A 20,026-nucleotide genomic window follows, 5' to 3' on the forward strand; every position below is an offset into this window, starting at 1 on the left:
ACACAATGTCACTAAGCACAAAGTTGGGAAGACACAGTGGGTTCTCATGAGCCAATAGGAGCCGACTCCAGCACACCACTGCGTGTAACTCTCCTTAGCACTTTCAGAAAATATGATTTGCAGAAATTAACACACAATTGTAAATCAACCAGTGACAGTCACTCACTCATGTCTGACTCTTAGCGACCCCATGGACTATATATAGTCTATGGAGTTCTCCAGGCCAGAATACTGGAGTGGGTAACCCTTCCCTTCTCCAGGGGATCTTCCCAACCCAGGGATTGAACCCAGGTCTCCCGCATTGCAGGCGGATTCTTTACCAGCTGAGCCGGAAGGGAGGCCCAATACTGGAGTGGGTAGCCTATCCCTTCTCCAGGGGATCTTCCCAACCCAGGAACTGAACCAGGGTCTCCTGTATTGCAGGTGGATTCAATTAGATTCAACTAGGAAATCAATTAGCCTTCAATACAATAAACCTTCAAAGTAACTAAATAAATAGCTGAATGAATAAATAAATAAATAAATAAATGCATTCATACATACATATGTATGTTCATAAATCTGAAAAAAAACATCCCAGGAGGTTTCATGCCTGCTCTCTATGGGAGTATGCTATGGACCTACCCCATTATATCACTCTCCTGCCCTTGAGAAATAAGTCACTAAGTTGTTTTTCACAAAATGAATAAAAATACATCTGTATGATACCCCACACTTTCCAAGGTGCTTTTGCTGACACTGGCTCCATAAGTCATACTGGCAATGGCAGAAAAGGTTATCTTACTAAGCGCAAGAACAATCTGCATATAAAATGGTTGACTCTGAACTACAGATCACACTAGGGGCTCTTTGCTCCTTACACAGGAGAGCTAAGAGAGACCCGAAAGAGTAGAATTTCAAATATGTTTTGTGAGTGAGAAAAAAGGGAGATCAGTCCTGGGTGTTCATTGGAAGGACTGATGTTGAGGCTGAAACTCCAAAGTATATTGATACTTTCTTTTATAGATGGCTGGACTGTTGGCAAGTACTCCAGACTTGCTCCCTGCACCAATCTGTTTATTAGGCTCCAGCAGCCTGAAGGAACAGTTCAGTTCAGTTCAGTTGCTCAGTCATGTCCGACTCTTTGCGACCCCATGAACTGCAGCACGCCTGGCCTCCCTGTCCATCACCAACTCCCAGAGTCCACACAAACCCATGTCCATCGAGTCAATGATGCCATCTAACCACCTCATCCTCTGTCGTCCCCTTCTCCTCCTGCCCTCAATCTTTCCCAGCATCAGGGTCTTTTACAATGAGTCAGCTCTTTGCACCAGGTGGCCAAAGTATTGGAGTTTCAGCCTCAACATCAGTCCTTCCAATGAACACCCAGGACTGATCTCCTTTAGGATGGAGTGGTTGGATTTCCTTGCAGTCCAAGGGATTCTCAAGAGTTTTCTCCAATATCACAGTTCAAAAGCATCAATTCTTTGCTGCTCAGCCTTCTTTATAGTCCAACTCACATCCATACACGACCACTGGAAAAACCACAGCCTTGACTAGATGGACCTTTGTTGGCAAAGTAATGTCTCTGCTTTTTAATATGCTCTCTAGGTTGGTCATAATTTTTCTTCCAAGGAGTAAACGTCTTTTAATTTCATTGCTGCATTCGCCATCTGTAGTGATTTTGGAGCCCAGAAAAATAAAGTCAGCCACTGTTTCCCCATCTATTTCCCATGAAGTGATGGGACCAGATGCCATATCTTAGTTTGCTGAATGTTGAGCTTTAAGCCAACTTTTTCACTCTCCTCTTTCAAGTTCATCAAGTGGCTCTTTAGTTCTTCACTTTCTGCCATAAGGGTGGTGTCATCTGCATATCTGAGGTTACTGATATTTCTCCTGGACAGAGGCTTGTTTTTTTTTGGTTAAATAAGACATGACCTTTCTCTAGTCAGAACCTTGAGAAACACACTTGCTCATGACCAACAGAAACTGAGTAACTTTCTGCCGGGGCATTACCCCAGAGGAGGGATAGAGCCTTTGACGGAGCTTGCTTACATGCTCTAGGTCACCTCGGTTCACTTCGGGCTCCCTAGAAGAGAGGGACACAGGCAACCCTGAGGAATCCGGGGAGCTCATAGCAGTAGCAGTGGGTCAGCATCTGCTGAATCAAAAGTGAGCTAACACTCAGCTCTCACCTAAGGGGGCACTATGAATGCCTCTTCATGGCCCTTTAGCTTTAGTTTCCTTATCCTTGTAGCCACCTTCTGCTGCCTTCTGAAGATGAGGAAACTGAGTCTCACAGGAGGGACATGATTTATCCAAAGGCACCCAGCTAGTTAAATGCAGAAATAGCAATAGAATGCAGGATCAGTGCTTTTTCATTTATGAATCTGCACTTAATTTTCATGCTCCTAGATCTCAACCTTCTCAGTTTCAAAACTCTTCAATTATTAGGCCCCAAAGAGGAGACTGAAAAAGTTGGCTTAAAGCTCAACATTCAGAAAACGAAGATCATGGCATCCGGTCCCATCACTTCATGGCAAATAGATGGAGAAACAGTGGAAACAGTGGCTGACTTTATTTTTTGGGGCTCCAAAAAATCACTGCAGATGGTGACTGCAGCCATGAAATTATAAGACACTTACTCCTTGGGAAAAAAGTTATGACCAAGCTAGACAGCATATTAAAAAGTAGAGACATTACTTTGCCAACAAAGGTCCATCTTGTCGAGGCTATGGTTTTTCCAGTAGTCATGTATGGATGTGAGAGTTGGACTATAAAGAAGGCTGAGTGGCAAAGAATTGATGCTTTTGGATTGTGGTGTTGGAGAAGACTCTTGAGAATCCCTTGGACTGCAAGGAAATCCAACCAGTCCATCCTAAGGGAGATCAGTCCTGGGTGTTCATTGGAAGGACTGATGTTGAGGCTGAAACTCCAATACTTTGGCCACCTGATGTGAAGAGCTGACTCATTTGAAAAGACCCTGATGCTGTGAGAGATTGAAGGCAGGAGGAGAAAGGGATGACGACAGAGGGTGAGATGGTTGGATGGCATTACCGAGTCAATGGACATGAGTTTGGGTAAACTCCAGGAGTTGGTGATGGATTGGGAGGCCTGGTGTGCTGCGGTCCATGGGTTCGCAAAGAGTCAGACACGACTGAGCAACTGAACTGAACTGAACTTGGTGGAGAAAAGATTCCATGGATCATTTAAGTAAGTGGCAGCATCAAATTTTGCTGCTGGGTAGGGAACATCGACACAAAAGGAAAAGTCAACACCTGAATATAATCAATCTGATTGAAGGGAATGTTCCAGGGCTCTATTGCTAGCTCTTGTAGAAACTACTTATCAATGAGATAAATGATGTTCTTTTTGATTGTGCAAATAAATCTGCATTAGAGCTTTATTAAATACAATGAATAAGGCATTGATTTATTAATTTATTCATTAATGATAAAATTTCTGGCAAGACTAATCCCAGAATCTTTCAACCCTTCCTTCTTTTATGTTCAAACACTTCTGTTCATTTACATTTCTCTATTATCTCTATTATTTTTCTTTCTTCTCATTATATTCCCTGTCAGATGAACCTAGACAATAAAGAGATTACCTTGACTAAAGAAATGGGGAAATTGGAACACATAGGTGTTAGAGATTGCTTAATAAAGAGGAAGTTAGGACTCTATGTCACTCATGCATATCTTCCATTTAGCCAACTCTGTCAAATCTAAATAAGCAACACAGAGGCAGAATATGCTGCCCATCAGGATAAGGTATTATTTATTTATTTGGCTGTACCATGTGGCATATGGGATCCTAGTTCCCTGTCCAGGGATTGAACCCACACCCTCTGGACTAGAATCACAGAGTCTTAACCACTGGACTGCCAAGGATATCCCCAGGATAAGGTACTATTCTTATTATGTAGAACCATACTGCCTATATCTTATTTATAAAGGAATTTACCTGTAAGTAATATCAAAGATTTCATTTTTTGTTTGTGAACAAAACTTTTAAAGGGCATTCATAAAACAGAAAAGACACAGAGAAAATGGGCAGAAATAAGTAATCATTTTTAGTAAGATGTATAAAAAGTCTTTCCTGCAGGCCTCAGTCTATACATCTATGAAACTGGCACAATAATTATGTTTTTCACAAGACTCAAGAGTCTGTGGAAAACTAAAATACTTCAGAAGGTGATTTACATCACCTTGTCTTTAGCACATTGTGCAGACATAACTGAAACAAAACAGAAGAAAGAGGGCAGCTAATATTTACTGAGCATTGTAAGTGCCAGGTACATATTATCCTCCCCACCACAGCCCTATGAAGTAGGAACTATTTTTATTCTCATATAGATGAGGAAGCTGAAGCAGTGAGAGGTGAGGTAAACTTGTCCAAAGTTGCCAAGCCCAGTAGCCTAGTTCTTCCATTGGAGACACCATGCCCATGGGCATGGGAGAGGCTTCCTTTGTTTCTCTAAGAGGTGGTTTTGTGGTTTGGACAGGGCTAAAGTGGAAGACCCTGATGCTGGGAGGGATTGGGGGCAGGAGGAGAAGGGGACGACGGAGGATGAGATGGCTGGATGGCATCACCAACTCGGTGCACGTGAGTTTGAGTGAACTCCGGGAGTTGGTGATGGACAGGGAGGACTGGCGTGCTGCGATTCATGGGGTGGCAAAGAGTCGGACACGACTGAGCGACTGAACTGAACTGAACGCGGACATACCGTTCTGAAATCCTCTTCGAACTTGAAAGCCCCGCCTCCCGTGGCACAGAGCGTGGTGTGCAGGCTGGAGAAGTTCTTCTCGCTGCCCATCTGGATGAACTTGTGCATCGCGCAGCTGGGGAAGCGGATGAAGTGCAGGTTCCCCTTCCGCCCACACATGGTCAAGTTTTTCAGTTCCAGGTGGACGTCTCGGATCCCGGTTTTCCCATAAGCCGTGTTAGAAGTCAAATACTTCCGGATGCTCTTTAGGTTCTCCACCTCCTCCTGCTCTTCTTCAGCTGTAATATCCTTCGGTTCAAAGTAGACCAGTTTAACCAGCGTCCCGCCGATATCCATGCCGAACCACGGGAACGCTAGGGGACAGAAAGAGTGGCCATGAATTCTGTACATTCGAGAAACAGTCAAGGCTAAAATGCAGTGGTGTTGCTTGTGAATGCGCATTCACCATTTAATTTGCCGGAATTCTACTATAGGTGCCTAAAAGGAGAGACAGGCGAGGTGGAACACACGCTTTAAAATGGTGCCCATGATTCTGCTTTCATCCCACTCCAGAGTTGGCCTCAGAATTGACTATGAGATAAGAATAGGATTCTCTAAGGCAGTCAATTGCTGCTTGCTTCTCAGGGCTCCAGAATGTCACCAAATGGAGTGCAATTTCAATACTTAAAGATACATATTTTGCATACACTCTGGCTCCCAAAAGCTATTTTATCAGAATTTCAGCGAAAGAAACAATGATCTGACACCAGAGGAAATGCTGCTATGCCATCTGTATGTACCTGGAGATGGTATGTTGACCCCTAAGCCTCACGCTCTCTTCCCAGAGCACTCATGGATGATAATTTTCACGGTATATCACGGTATACAATTTTTGCCTTCAGGAGCTGACTTTTATACAATGTGACTCCACTGCTTCACTCAACAGAATAAATAGGAAGGAGAAAGGAGAGACAGTGGGTTATAAGAGCTGAGGGGCAGACATGATGATTCCAATGGCAACAGGCTTCTCAAAAGAACAGATCGAATTACAACTCAATTCCTTTCTTTACTAAGGAAGAGATTCTCTCTCCATCTCCAGTTGCCCACCCAGAAGTCCTCACCTCAGCCCTGTGTCTCCCTCCATCGATTCTGATTTAATTCTTGGGGAGGACCTAGGCATGAGTATTTTTGTAAGTTCCCCAGACGTTCCAGTTTGCAGGCTTGCAAACTGCTAAACCACAAGAACCATGACCACTGATGGTCAAGCCTACAAATAAGCACAGCTCCTGACCAGGTATACAACACAGAGGCATGTTTTGTGTAATATTTTTATATACAAATATATATTTATATTTAATAAATGCTGGAGAGGCTTACCTATGACAAAATGAATTTCCGTAGTAATTATTTTTATTGTTATTGTGAGGAATGGGCTGAGCTCCCTGAACAGACTGACTTTATTTAGAGGCAACCTGGAAAATTAATACTGGACTCTTGAATGCTTTGTAGTAAATCCAGGGCAAACCCAAATGGGAATCTGAAATTTGGAGACCCCTTTTCATCTTCCTCAGTAGCCTGTATGGGCTAAATGGGAACCTTACAGTAAAACTGAGTTTACATTCTAAATCAACTATACTCAGATCTAAACTAAAAAAACACCAAAACTGAGTTTAAAGACTCAAGAAGTTAAAGTGGCTTCTTTCAAAAAGCTTATTTCATTCAGCCCTAGAGAACAGCCATTTGAGCCCTGGTCACATTGTGCACATTATACCTAGAGATTACATTGCCAGGAACAGAACTAGGACTTAGAGGAAGTCTTCTCTCTAGGCAGCCCCACTATGTAGCCCTCTCCATCGGTACACTGGGAAGGGAGGAGGAAGCCATTCCTGCCTGGAATCTTCTCTCCTGTGCTTCCCTGTTGCCATTTTAGTTCTGATCCAAGCCAGCTACTCCACACTTGGTAAGCGGTAACTTTAATGATAACTCCCAAACTCCCTAAAAGATTAAGAACTGCAGGGACTTCCCTGGTTGGTTCAGTGGCTAAGACTGTGCTCCCAATGCCGGGGGCCTGGGTTCAATCCCAGTTCAGGGAACTAGATCCCACATGCTGCAGCTAAGTGTTCTCATATGCCATAACTAAAGATCCTGTGTGCCTCAATGAAGATCAAAGATCCCTCATGCCACAACTAAGACCTGGTGCAGCTATATAAATAATTTTTTTTTTTCAAAAATGTATTAAGAGAAGCAAATTCTGGTAACAAGACTGTTAACAAATGTCCTCTTATCTTTGCAGAAGTTTGCAAAGCAAATCCCACGCAGCTCAGCGTAGACTGGGAAGCTTGCCTATCCTAGCAGGAGAGAACAGAAACCTGGGAACCATTCATCCCTAGCTCACAGATGATGTTTCTTGGTCCATTCTCTAAAGATCACTGTCAGCAGGGCCCACAGTGTGCATGCGCGGGTGCTCAGCCACTTCAGCTGTGTCCAACTCTTTGCGATCCCATGGACTGCAGCTCCTCTCTCCATGGGATTCTCCAGGCAAGAATACTGGAGTGGGTTGCCATACCCTCCGCCAGGAGATCTTCCCGACCCAGGAATTGAACCCATGTCTCTTACGCGTACCTGCACTGGCACGAGGGTTCTTTACCACTAGCGCCACCTGGGAAGCCCAACCCACAGTGTAATAGGTAAAGTCCCAATTCAGGATTCCGAACAACTGCTTCCTAGAAGCAGCAGCCAGTAACTAGCTCACATGAACTCCCTTCACCTCTCTGGATCGCAATTTCCTTATCTGTGAAAGGAGTGGACTGTGTAAGAATGGCCTCCACATCCCTCCCTCCCATAAACTTCCCAAGGATTTTTTTTTTTAAGAAACACATACACAAAAATCACAACCACCCACAATCAAATAGGCCAACCAGAGCCCTAGTTTTAAACCCCACTGAAATATACTGTGTGTCAACAGGTGCCCGGTTATGCAATCGAGGTTGCAGGTATAATCCATTCTTGTCCAAGTAGGAAAGACACCTACCACTGAATAGGACGGGAGAAGTGTACTCTGGAACACTGCTAGGATAACCATTTTTGACAGACTCTGCCAACATCTATTGAAAGCACACATACATTTTAAAATGCAGTTAATTCCTCTCTTGGACCATATTTTTTAAAGGACCAGCATTTGAGGATGGGTATAAAGAAGTTTACTGCACCCCTTCTTGTTGACTAGTCACCAAGTCGTGTCCAACTCTTTCGTGACCCCATGGACTGAAGCTAGCAAGGCTCCTCTGTCCATGGGATTCTTCAGGCAAGAATACTGGAGTGGATTGCCATTTCCTTCTCCAGGAGATCTTCCTGACCCGGAGATCAAACGCATGTCTTCTGCACTGCAGGCAGATTCTTTAACACTGAGCTACCTGGGAAGCCCACTGCACCCCTTATAGCGGCCAAATGTAAGAAAAACAAAAAAGCAAGACCAAAACAAATTGGAAACAACATCCATGCCCTTTAACAGAGAAACTTCAATAAAGTATGACTTTCCAAACCATGGGATATTAGGCAGACATTAGAAAGAATCAATGAGATCTATACTAGAGATACCCCCCACCTTCCATGAATGAGAAAAACAAGATACTTAGCAGTGTAAATAATTTAACTCCATCTGGTTTGAAAAAAAAAAGGAAGGGAGAAAGGAAAAGAGGAAGGAGGAACAAGGGAGAGTGGGCAGGCAGATGGAAGGCAGACCCCAAGTGTTTATGATTATATGAGCCCACAGTAAGGTAGAGAAGGCCACCCCTTCAGGTTGTTTATATTGTCGGAGGATGGTGGGATAAGTAGATTGTATAGGTAGAGGCTAGAAGTCAGAGAAAAGCATGAGAAAACTCTATACTTAGGACTTTTAGTACATGAAGAAGTAAAATAAGAATTCAGTGATAATGGAAAATAAGACATCTCAGTGCAGAATGGACAGACCAAGTTGTATGTCACCCAGAAAAGCTCCTGTGGCCTTTATATGGTTAGCTGTTGTTAATTTAAGTACAGGCAACTGAAAAGAGGTCTCCCTTTTTAAAATGTGTCTAGGGACAGCTAAGCATTTTATAAATTATTTATAATTCCAGTTTCTTTTTCCTGCGTCACCTCCTCCATTTCAAAGCTTTTGTTAGCAACTCAGCAAAACAGTGGGGGAAAGTGTAGAGTTTTGAAAATTCAGTTAAATGTCATATCAGCAGCTTGGGTTAAGGAAAAAGGGAATAAGGATTGGAAAACTATAGTTTAAACGGCAATAGAAATTGCTTTCACTTACTATATTCATTCCTTACCTTCAGAAAAAATTAAATGCCCTTCTATTCACATTTTAATGCTTTTATAGGATACTATCATATTTTAAATGTTCAGTTTTATTTATCTTCCTGATATCAAGGGCTACCTAAACGATAGTTCCCATATACAAGCTGTGGTTGGAGACAGAGAGAAAGGGAAAAAAGAAATCCGAATGCAGTCACCATCTATGACTCATGTTTTCTTTAATCCAGGGTATGCAGATGCTTTGATAAATTCAGTTGAACCACTGGTACGGGGAGAGAGGAGGGAGGGGGGTTCAGGATGGGGAACACGTGTATACCTGTGGCAGATTCATGTTGATGTATGGCAAAACCAATACAATATTGTAAAGTAATTAACCTCCAATTAAAATAAATTAATTTATTAAAAAAAAAGAATCTCTTCTGTGTTTGCCAGAAGTGATGCTCCTTCTAGATACAGAATGTCCGCACTCACTCTTTACTCCTCCCTTTTAAACCCGGATGCTTTTTTTTTTTTTAGTTCAGAAGCCTCTAGATCAAGAGCTCCCACACCTAGAGTTGATGTTGAAATGACTTTGTTTCACCCCCTAATCTAGTGCCAACTGTGGATCATCTAGGTTTTTTGACTGGGTGGGACCGTGGGGTTCTCTCCTTTGGGGAGGAGATGAGTATTTCCTGTGGAGGAAGGAGAGTGAGCCAAATACCTGGGAATCAGAACAGCACCTTGTGGTGGTCACCAGTGCTGCTGGTCGCCTTCCCTCCTGGCCCGCAGGGTCACACTGCAGGTCCCGGCCGCTTTCTAATGGAGCTGGGCAACGTGCCTAATCTGGCTAGTGAGTTGGGAATGGAAATGGTGTGCGTTACTTTCAGGCGAGAACACTTAGGGCGAGTGTCAGAGCCTGCAGAACTCCTTCCCTGTTACCATAACCAGCAGAATTCAAGATAATGTTTGTTCCATCAGCCCGGATGTAGAATGGAGATGAGGCAGACTGGAGACCCGGTCACTGTCAATGGACTTACAGCGTGAAGGAGAAATAAACCTTTGTTGTTTAAAGGTACTGAGATTTGGGGGTTGTTACTGCAGGATGATGAAATGGTAACCCACTCCAGTATTCTTGCCTGGAGAATCCCATGGACATAGGAGCCTGGAGGCTACAATCCATAGAGTCACAAAAAGTAGGACACGACTGAAGCGGCTTATCCCCACTGCAGGATGATCTTCCCCGTCCTGACTATTATAACTTTCCATGAAAATCTTTGGCTGGTTTTTCCCCTGGAACCCTCCCTCGTTCCTGTAGAACCAGATGTAGGGACTGTCAATATTGTTGATAAACATGTGGTTGTTGAGTGTTAATAAAAAGGTATGTTGGCTCTGTTGCACTTATTTGCCTGAAAACTTCTCCAAGCACAAATCTGAATTGGTCATCTGATAGTAGTGAAAACCCTGAAATCAAGCTATATTCTACACGGCGTGGTGAAAACATTTTAAAAATTTTATTGGTGGTCAATGGCTTTAAGACAAAGCCTATTTCTTAAAGACCTTCTCAGAACACTAGAATAGTCTCTGAGGGGGTACTTATGCTTCCTGCAGTAAATTGCAAGGGTTACACAGTGAGTTTCTAACAGTATAAATGAGTAAAGACTGAAAAGAATCCAAAATCAAACAGAGAGAGAGAGGTTTCCTACCAGTCAAACAAACAATAACAAAGAGCTAACTAAGGGAGCCCGGCATGAGAAAATCCACCTCCTTTCGAACAACCGACAGAGCTTTAAGGTGTTTCTGGTGAGGGAGGTTTCCTACCGTCGTTATTTCGTGACGTATGTAAAGTAGGTGCTCAGTATTCAAGCTCAGTCCCCCTGTGCGCAGGTCTGACTCCGCAACCTGCTGCTGTCAGGACGGTTTCATAGTTTTCCCTAGATTCACCAAGTTGAAATTTGTTGTAATAATTGTGAATAGGGAGCAAAAGGACTGAGTTTCTCTCCCCACTCTTTGTTAATAGATTGTCAAGCAAACTAATAAATAGGTGGGAAAGACGTTTGAGGATTGTGTAATCAACAGAAAAGAGACTTTTCAAGTACTTTGGAAGATATTTTTATACTATGTGAATACCGATTATGTTCAAGTTGCCTAAGGACTTCTGCAAGTTAAAAACACCACCAGTAACAACTTTAATTTAGATCCAAACTGTATAATACAGTTTAATACAAACTGTGTTTCTTTAAAAATTTCCTCAGTGCTAGCCACCCCCCTCACTGTGTCTAAATTTGATTGATAGCATAATGAAATTCTCTGCTAATGTATTCACGGAAGCATTGAACTTTAAGAGGTGGAAGGGATCTTTGGTCAAATTCAACACTTTGTTTACACATAACAAAATTGAGGTTTGGAAAGATCAAGGGATTACCCAAGGTTGATCACAGCAGGTAACAGAAACTATTTTCAGTTTCATGAGCCCACATGTTCCCCATTTTGCTAGGCTGGTCTGAGTTGAGTTGTCAATCACAGACAATGATTGTAGGCAAGCTTTTTTCTTGAGCCATTTACTAATCTGTAAGATGAAGTAGACTAACCCAACTAAGTGAAAGTGAAGTTGCTCAGTCGTGTCTGGCTCTTTGCGACCCCATGGATACCAGGCTCCTCCGTCTGTGGGATTTTCTAGGCAAGAGTACTGGAGTGGGTTGCCATTTTCTTCTCCAGGGATTCTTCCCGGCCCAGGGATCGAACCCAGGTCTCCTGCATTGTAGACAGACGCTTTACCAATTCTTACATTTCATCATCCCAATTACACATATACAAAGTCCTCCAAAAGTATAGCTTTAACAGCATAAAATGTAAGAGTTGAAAACCTAAGAACTATTTAAGGACCTTGAAGAAAATGGTAAATGTAAAATTTAATACAAGGGTTTCCATAACATTGTGAAGAAACCCATAATTATTGTACACAGAGCAGTCTGCTAAACATTAAATACTCTATGCAAAGAAACTTAAGTCATGGTTTCTTTTAAATTAATGCATACCAGATTTCTTGAAATTTTAGTCACACTGCAACCCACTCCAGTATTCTTGCCTGGAGAATCCCCATGGACAGAGGAACCTGGCAAGCTACAGTCCATGGGGTTGCAAAGAGTCAGACATGACTGAGCGACTTAGCACAGCACAGCACAAAGGTATCAGAACACCAGCATTTCCAGAGTAGGAATGGGAATATAAACGGTTGCAATCCTTCCTCTGGGCTATTTGGAAATTTATACTAAAAAGCACCAGATTCCTATGCCCTTTGATACACTGGTTCCACTTTACCCTATAGAAATAATTACGCATGCATTCAAAAATTTATCTTAAAAATCATTAAGTTTTACAACTACTACTACTGAGGAAATAAATTTCATGTCCAAAAATAAAAGGTTGGTTATAGATGATTATCCATTAACACAAAGGAACAATATATCACCATCAAAGTAATTTTATAAGATAGCAATTAATGACATGAGGAGAATGTTCATTATATATTATTAGGTGAAAAGTACGGGTGATTAAGTGGTACATTTTGTATGATTACAGTTTTGTGTAAAAATTAAACAGTTACTTGTTCCCAGAAAAGAAGACTAGAAACTTCAGGCCAAAATGTTAACAGGCATTATGGATAGTGTGTGCTAAGTCACTTCAGTCCTTTGCAACTCTGCAACCCTATGGACCATAGCCCACCTGGCTCCTCTGTTCGAATACTGGAGTGGGTTGCTGTGCCCTCCTCCAGGGGATCTTCCTGACCCAGGGATTGAATCCACATCTCTTATGCCTACCTGCATTGGCAGGCAGGTTCTTTACCACTAGCACCATGTGGGAAGCCCATTATAGTGGGCTTATGGTTTTATTCTTCTGGCTTTGCTGATAGGATGTTTTTCAGTTTTTACAATCAATATGTTTAATCATCATAAGCAGAGTTATTTTAAAAGTCTCAATCAAAAACTTCTCTGTAATGATGCAAAAGCAAAAAAAAAAATGTTTTAATTTCACTTCAATGAACAGAGAGCAGATCTCTGGTCTTGCTCATGAAAAAGTGTGCCTGCATTTCCTCATCTCAACAATTTGGATTACTCATCTCAACAATTGCTTTCTCAAGCAATATTCTGCTCATGTCAAGCCTGTTACCAAAATCTAAGATGGCACTACAAAGAGGATGTGATACATACATATATATATATATATATACACACACACACATACATACACACACACACAATGGAATAGTACTCAGTCAAAATAATAGAATCAAATGTTGCTCTTCGCAACAACATGGATGGACTTGGAAGGTATTATGCTTAGTGAAATAACTAAACCAGAGAAAGACAAATACTGTATGCTATCCCTTATATGCGGAATCTAAAAAATAAAACAAACTAGTAAATATAGCAAAAAAGAAACAGACTCAGAGGTATAGAGCACAAACTAGCGGTTACCAGTGGGGAGACAGGGGCAAGAAGGCGGTAGGAGAGTGAGAGGCACAAACCATTAGCTATAGTAAGTTGCAAGGATATGCGGTACAGCACATGGACTCTAACCAATATTTTGTAATAACTATAAATAGACTATAACCTTTAAAATTTGGGAACCACTATATTGTACACCTTTAACTTACATAATATTGTACAGCAACTATATTTCAATTTAAAAGGTTAAAAAAAAAAAAAAAAAAAAAAGAGGGACTTCCTTGGCTGTCCAGTGGCTAAGACTTCACATTCCAACACAGGGTGTGCAGGTTCCATCCCTGGTTGGGGAGCTAAAATCCCATGTAACTTGCAGTCAAAAAACCAAAGCATAAACAACAGCAGCAATAGTGTAACAAAATCAATAAAGACTTTATAAATGGTCCACATTAAAAAAAAATAAAAATAAAAAAAAAAGAAAAGGAATGACAGGGAAAGCCTGACACTCAAGAGCAGAGCTGTTTAGCTAGTTAGATGCTTGACATCACCAAGGCTCTTTCAGGCAGGAAGAGACCTGATTTCCCCCACTGTTGGCAAGGCACACCCTTGACACCCTGAGTGTTAAAACTTGGAATTAAGAACACACCTAAGAAAGCACAGGTATGTTTGTGGGAATGGATCACCATGGCAAAGGGCCCATATCGCTGTGTGACAATAGCTTTTCTTCTTCTGACAAGCCTCAGATGCCCATCCATTTTCTCCCTCTCTCCCAGACAGGTGGGAAGAACCAAAGGGCCGATCATATTCTCAAATGCAAAAGGGGAACAGAATAGTGAGAAGAGTCCTTTCAGAGAATAATCCTTTCAGAACTCCCAGGGCAAGTAGAAGTATTACCACAACAGTCACCAGAACTAACTTCTGGATTTCGCCACCTCTGCCATACAGGCGCTCCAGTTAACCATTAGGCACCACAGGTTACATGCCTACCATATTTTAAGTAATCACAAAAAAATCAGAAGAAAACATGAATTTTCAGGTCAAAGAAAATGCTATCATACATAACAACACATCCAACTTTATAGCAACCGTCGTAAAATGCATTTTTTTTTTTTTTTAATGGAGCAAGAGGCCCACAAAGTCAAGAGTGCCTGAGATCCATCAGAGTGAGACTCTGTTTATATTCTCTGTGCCCAACCCCAGGTTAGAAATGATGTGAAACCCAATGAGGGTCTACTTTGCATGTGCAATTTGAACTGGACCTCTATGATTTTCTTACAACTGTATTTCCCGAAAGCAACTCCCATTTTAGTATTTTATGCGACTAAATTTTAAAGTCAAATGTTTCAATTAGTTTTAAAAACGGACTGTGTAGGGACTTTCCTAGTGGTTCAGGGACTGGGACTCTCCTCTCCCACAGCAGGGGGCCTGGATTCCATCCCTGGTTGGGGAGCTAGACGCCACATGCTGCAACTAAATATCCTGCGTGCGAATATCAAAGATGCAGGGTGCTGCAACTATGATCTGGTGCAGCCAGATAAAGAAAGAAAGAAAAACAAATATTTAAAAAACCTAAACAACAACAACAAAAACCTTGACTGCCATCAACAACAGTATTTCTTGAATTTGCCTCATCATAAAAAACATCAAGACACTTGTTAAAAATACAGACTCCTAGGCCATCACCTGGAGAGCCCAGAGCAGGGGGACTAGAGACAATGTTTTCAAGGAGGGGCCCCTGGAATTCTCATGGGTCAAGTTCAAAACCAAAGTTCTAGCTGAATCGAAACTAATGCTCTTGAACGCTCTTAAATACTGAACCACAATTTGAAAGTGAGAGTCAAGAGTCTGAATGAGCTGTCTTTGCTCATAACTGCCAGGGAGCTCCGGCTGCCAACTGAGGCCAATGCACGGTAATGACCCGGCTGACGTCCCCGTTCCCAGGAGGGATTTGGAAACATCGCTTGCTAACGAAATTATTTCTGGACAATTTATAACACGAGTGCCGCGGGTGATTTTCACATTTTAAATACAGCTTCTCAAGTTTTCAGTTATCATTCAACTGGGACTGAACCCAACGGACATGGGTCTAGAAATGTTACACATATAATGAAATTTCATCATGTGCTCCTCTCTTCAATGACTTCCATTTTAAAGGTAACCAGGCATTCTTCCATAAAGAAGTAAGCTCTGGCAACAGCACTTGTGTATTTAGGTCAGGCAGGCAGATATTCTCTGATTTGCAACCCACGGCACAGACAACCACATGAAATCAGAACAAACAGGTATACTGACATGAAAGTTATGTGTTTGTTTTTTTTAAGTTAAGATTTGGGAGGGGAAAAAAAGGCCTTGCAGGGCACCACTGTGGTGGCACCAGTAAATGTATTCTTAGCCTGGATCTGGGCCAGGAGGAAGTGGGGCCAAGTTGGAGCCAGACATGCTGCTGCTGCTAAGTCGCTTCAGTCATGTCTGACTCTTAGTGACCCCATGGACTACAGCCCACCAGGCTCCTCCACCCATGGGATTTTCCAGGCAGGAGTACTGGAGTGGGGTGCCACTGCCTTCTCCGGGAGCCAGACATGAGGGGACCCAAAATGTCAAACCCCTGAGGCTAAAACAAACTTTGCCTCGAGTCTCTTCCATGAGTTGCTGAGAGGCCCAGTGAGGTGCAATCTCTTTTCCAAGGTCCTGGAATCTCTCTCTCCATTCCACCTTCTTACAAGAAGTCAGAACAGCAAGGAATGTCACCACAGTGCCCATCAAACTCATCTTCTAGCCCTCACCCCTGAAGTCCAGCCCTGCTTTCCTGCAACAGGTCTTAAGGAGGAGAAATGAAAGGCAGATGAAACTTGTTTCCCATTCCATTGCAATATTCTCAGGCTGAGTGTGTGTGTGTGTGTTGGGGGTGGGGGGTAGCGGGTGTGTGTGTGTGCATGTTCAGTTGTGTCCTACTCCTTGGGACCCTATGGACTGTAGCCTACCAGGCTCCTCTGTCCATGGACTTTTCCAGGTGAGAATACTGCAGTGGGTTGCCATTTCCTCCCCCAGAGGATCTTCCTGATGGAGGGATCAAACCCGAGTCTCCTGTCTTGGTAGGAAACATTTTTTACCACTGCCCCACCTGGGGTGGCAATTACAGATCTTCCCTGTGGTCTTCACCTTTAGTTACACCACTCTACTCATCAGAAATGGCTTTGCCAGTGGCTCAGCGGTAAAGAATCCACCTGCAAGGCAGGAGCCATGGACTTGATCCCTGGGCTGGGAAGATCCCCTGGAGAAGGAAATGGCAACACACTCCAGTATTCTTGCCTGGAGAATTCCATGGACAGAGGAGACTGGTGAGCTACAGTCCATGGGGTCACAGTCAGACATGACTTAGTGACTAAACAACAACAATTCATCAGAAACAGTCCATGAATTAGAAAGAAGATGCCACCGTTTTGACCATGCAGAGATGTGCCAAGGGGCCCTGAAGGCAGTGCACCCGTATGACTATCTCCAGTGTGACCGTTTTAGCCACCAGAGCTGATCCCAGCATCCACTTAAGAATGGTTCTCCCAGCTTCCTAATGCCCTGCACTGAAGCTCAAGATGGTAATCTCATTACCTCCTTAAACAAATCCCAGTTCAAATCTCCAAGAGGTTTAGCTTTGTGTCTTGACAAGCCACCAGAGCATGCTTCCTTACTCCAGGGACGCCATTGACAATTTAATACCAGGGAGTGGTTAATTAAAGAGGCTTTGGGGAGAACAGCATTGCTAGGTGGCACTGCAGAGAACAACAGGGCTACCAGAAATGAGCTTTGTTCATTCATTTTAGCTGTGAAAGCCTGGCAAACCTTTCAGGTCTAGCTGGGTGGGGACTGAGAAAAGATGTGCTAACTGCTCACATGGCAATACAAGCTGAAATCAAGGAGGTCCCAAGGACCCTCCTTCAGTGACCTGAGACCAATTTATATGCTTATGCCGCCACCGATTCAGTGAACAGACACTTTGTTCTGTAGACTGGGAGGCACTATGGTGGAGTCAGGATGCAGCAATGAACCTGGTCTCCTGCCATTACATTCTCCTCTGCAAGGACTGATCATTAATCAAGAAGTCTGGAAAGAAGAATTGAAAATTCTGCTATAAGTGAAATTCACATTGTCCTTGTACCAGACATTACTTAATTAAAACAATCCTTTAATATTTACAAAGGGCAGCAGTTCTGTGCACAGTTCTCTTTCGAGCACAGTAAAGTCTGACACCTCCCAGACATTCAGGAACCTTCTAATTAAACTGCAGATAAAGTTTGAACCTACTAAATGTTTCAAAATCACAGGATGCTAGTGTTGGAGGGATGTAAGGGCACTTTTTTAGGGAAATGCACATCAAAACCACAATGAGGTATTTCTTCAAACCCACTAGGATGGCTATAATTTAAAAAATGGAAAATAACAAGTGTTGATGGGGATATGGAGTAACTGGAACCCTCCTATACCGATGGTCAGAATATAAAACAGTGCAGTCACTTTGGAAAATAGTCTGGCAGTTTTGCAAGAGGTTAGACATAAGCTTGTCTATAATCTAGCAATTGCAGTCTTGGGTATATACCCAAGAGAAATGAAAGCATATGCCCCCACAAAAATTTGTATGTAAATGATCAGAGCAGTATTACATATAATAGTCAAAGAGTGGAAACAACAGAGATATACATCAATTGATGAATGGATAAGTAACATAGGTAGGACATGTCCATACAATGAAATATCATTTGGCAATAAAATGGAAGGAAATACTGAAACAAACTAACACACAAGTGAAGTTTGAAAACACTATGCTAAGTGAAAAGAGCCAATTGCAAAAGACCAGATATCATATGATTCCATACACATGAAACATCCACAATAGGCAAGTCTATAGAGACAAAACGATTAGTAGTTGTGGCAGCCCACTCTAGTGCTCTTGCCTGGAAAATCCCACGGATGGAGGAGCCTGGTGGGCTGCAGTCCATAGGGTCGCTAAGAGTCGGACACGACCGAGTGACTTCACTTTCACACATTGGAGAAGGAAATGGCAACCCACTCCAGTGTTCTTGCCTGGAGAATCCCGTCTATGGGGTCACAGAGAGTCGGACACGACTGAAGAGACTTAGCAGTAGCAGCAGCAGCAGGCTTAGGAGTTGTGGGAGAAAAGGGGAGTGATTGCTAATCAGGTGTTTTTAGGGGGTGACGCTGTAGCCTAAATTGTGTTAATGGTTTCACTGTGAATATGCTGAAAACCACTGAACTGGGCACTTTAAACGGGTGAATTGTATGTGTGTATGTCTCGGCAACCCATTCCAGTACTCTTGCCTGGCAAACCCCATGGATGGAGGAGCCTAGTAGGCTGCAGTCCATGGGGTCGCTTGGAGTCAGACATGACTGAGCGACTTCAATTTCACTTTTCACTTTCATGCATCGGAGAAGGAAATGGCAACCCACTCCAGTGTTCTTGCCTGGAGAATCCCAGGGACGGCGGAGCCTGGTGGGCTGCCATTATGGGGTCGCACAGAGTCAGACACGACTGAAGCGACTTAGCAACAGCAGCAACAGCAGCAGCATGTCTCAATAGAGCAGATTTCATAACATATATAAAACTCTGACCCAATCCATGCATTTTACCAATGACTTTTAAGATATAAATGCCAAATTATAAATAGTTTTTGAAGGAAATCTTTCTAAAATGCATGGCTCACTTCTCATATTCTTAAAGAAACATGAAGAAAATCTTAGCTCTTTTGATGACTCGGGGTCATGTGAGAATCAATTACTGTACCCACTATATACTGATGCCCTCAAGTACCACATAAACTTGTGCTTCCCAGGCTGCTCCGGTTTGAGTATTCATCTGTCTCTGTCATAGCTTTCTATGTCTTTCTTTTCAGCTATTGCTGTTAATTTCTTGGCTGCTGTCAGTGTACTGTAGTGTCAATCCCTAACCTGCTATGTACGATTGCAGAGAAACCAGAAAATCAAGTCTGTTAAAGCAGTGACTTGGGTGAAAGTAAATAGACTCAAGAGAGTCCAGGAAGTACTCCAAGTGTAAAATGCATGAGCATCTCCAACTTGATCTACTTTCCAACACTGATTTTTGGCAGGTCAGAAGTGTTTGTTTCCTTCCAGATTCTCAGCTGCCTTCTGGGTTATCGCTGCCAAGATGCCAGAAGTGATGATTGCTGTGATCAGCAGGAACAGGCAGATGTAATATCTAATTGGGAAAAGAGATTCAAACTTCACAGATAGATGAGTATTCAAAATATTTTATCTGTCTGGTGCCACTTAGTTTGGAGGCATGGTACCCTTCTCTATCACTAAGGTGAGACTGTCAAACTCTTGAGCATGGGAGCTTTTTTTAAAACATCTTAACTCTGGATCTCAAATATGAAAGAGGTAAAAACAATATCTTACTTAAGTTGGTTTATTTTACAAAACATACCACCTATTTAACGTTAAGTTAACCAATAAGAATGATGCTGTTTTGATGAACATAAAGACCGGAAAACTGTCATTTATGAATGACAGGTGCAGCGTCAGGAACCTCAGCATCCAGTTTATCTCTGCACTTTCTTTGGATTACACAATACAGAGACAAATTTGA

The 20,026-nt window shown here is 42.5% G+C and overlaps 1 protein-coding gene across 1 annotated transcript in view; it reads right to left on the reverse strand.

Annotated features, from left to right (window-relative positions):
- Positions 1–20,026, reverse strand: part of LOC128071132 (pantothenate kinase 1) — a 53,059-nt gene that overhangs the window by 19,372 nt on the left and 13,661 nt on the right. Inside the window, exon 2 of the mRNA XM_052664098.1 lies at positions 4,709–5,061. Coding sequence (XP_052520058.1) covers positions 4,709–5,061 — 353 coding nt within the window. The remainder of the gene's footprint in view (positions 1–4,708; positions 5,062–20,026) is intronic.

This window comes from Budorcas taxicolor, unplaced genomic scaffold (assembly GCF_023091745.1).
Source record: "Budorcas taxicolor isolate Tak-1 unplaced genomic scaffold, Takin1.1 scaffold172, whole genome shotgun sequence".
In the NCBI taxonomy this organism is placed as follows: domain Eukaryota; kingdom Metazoa; phylum Chordata; class Mammalia; order Artiodactyla; family Bovidae; genus Budorcas; species Budorcas taxicolor.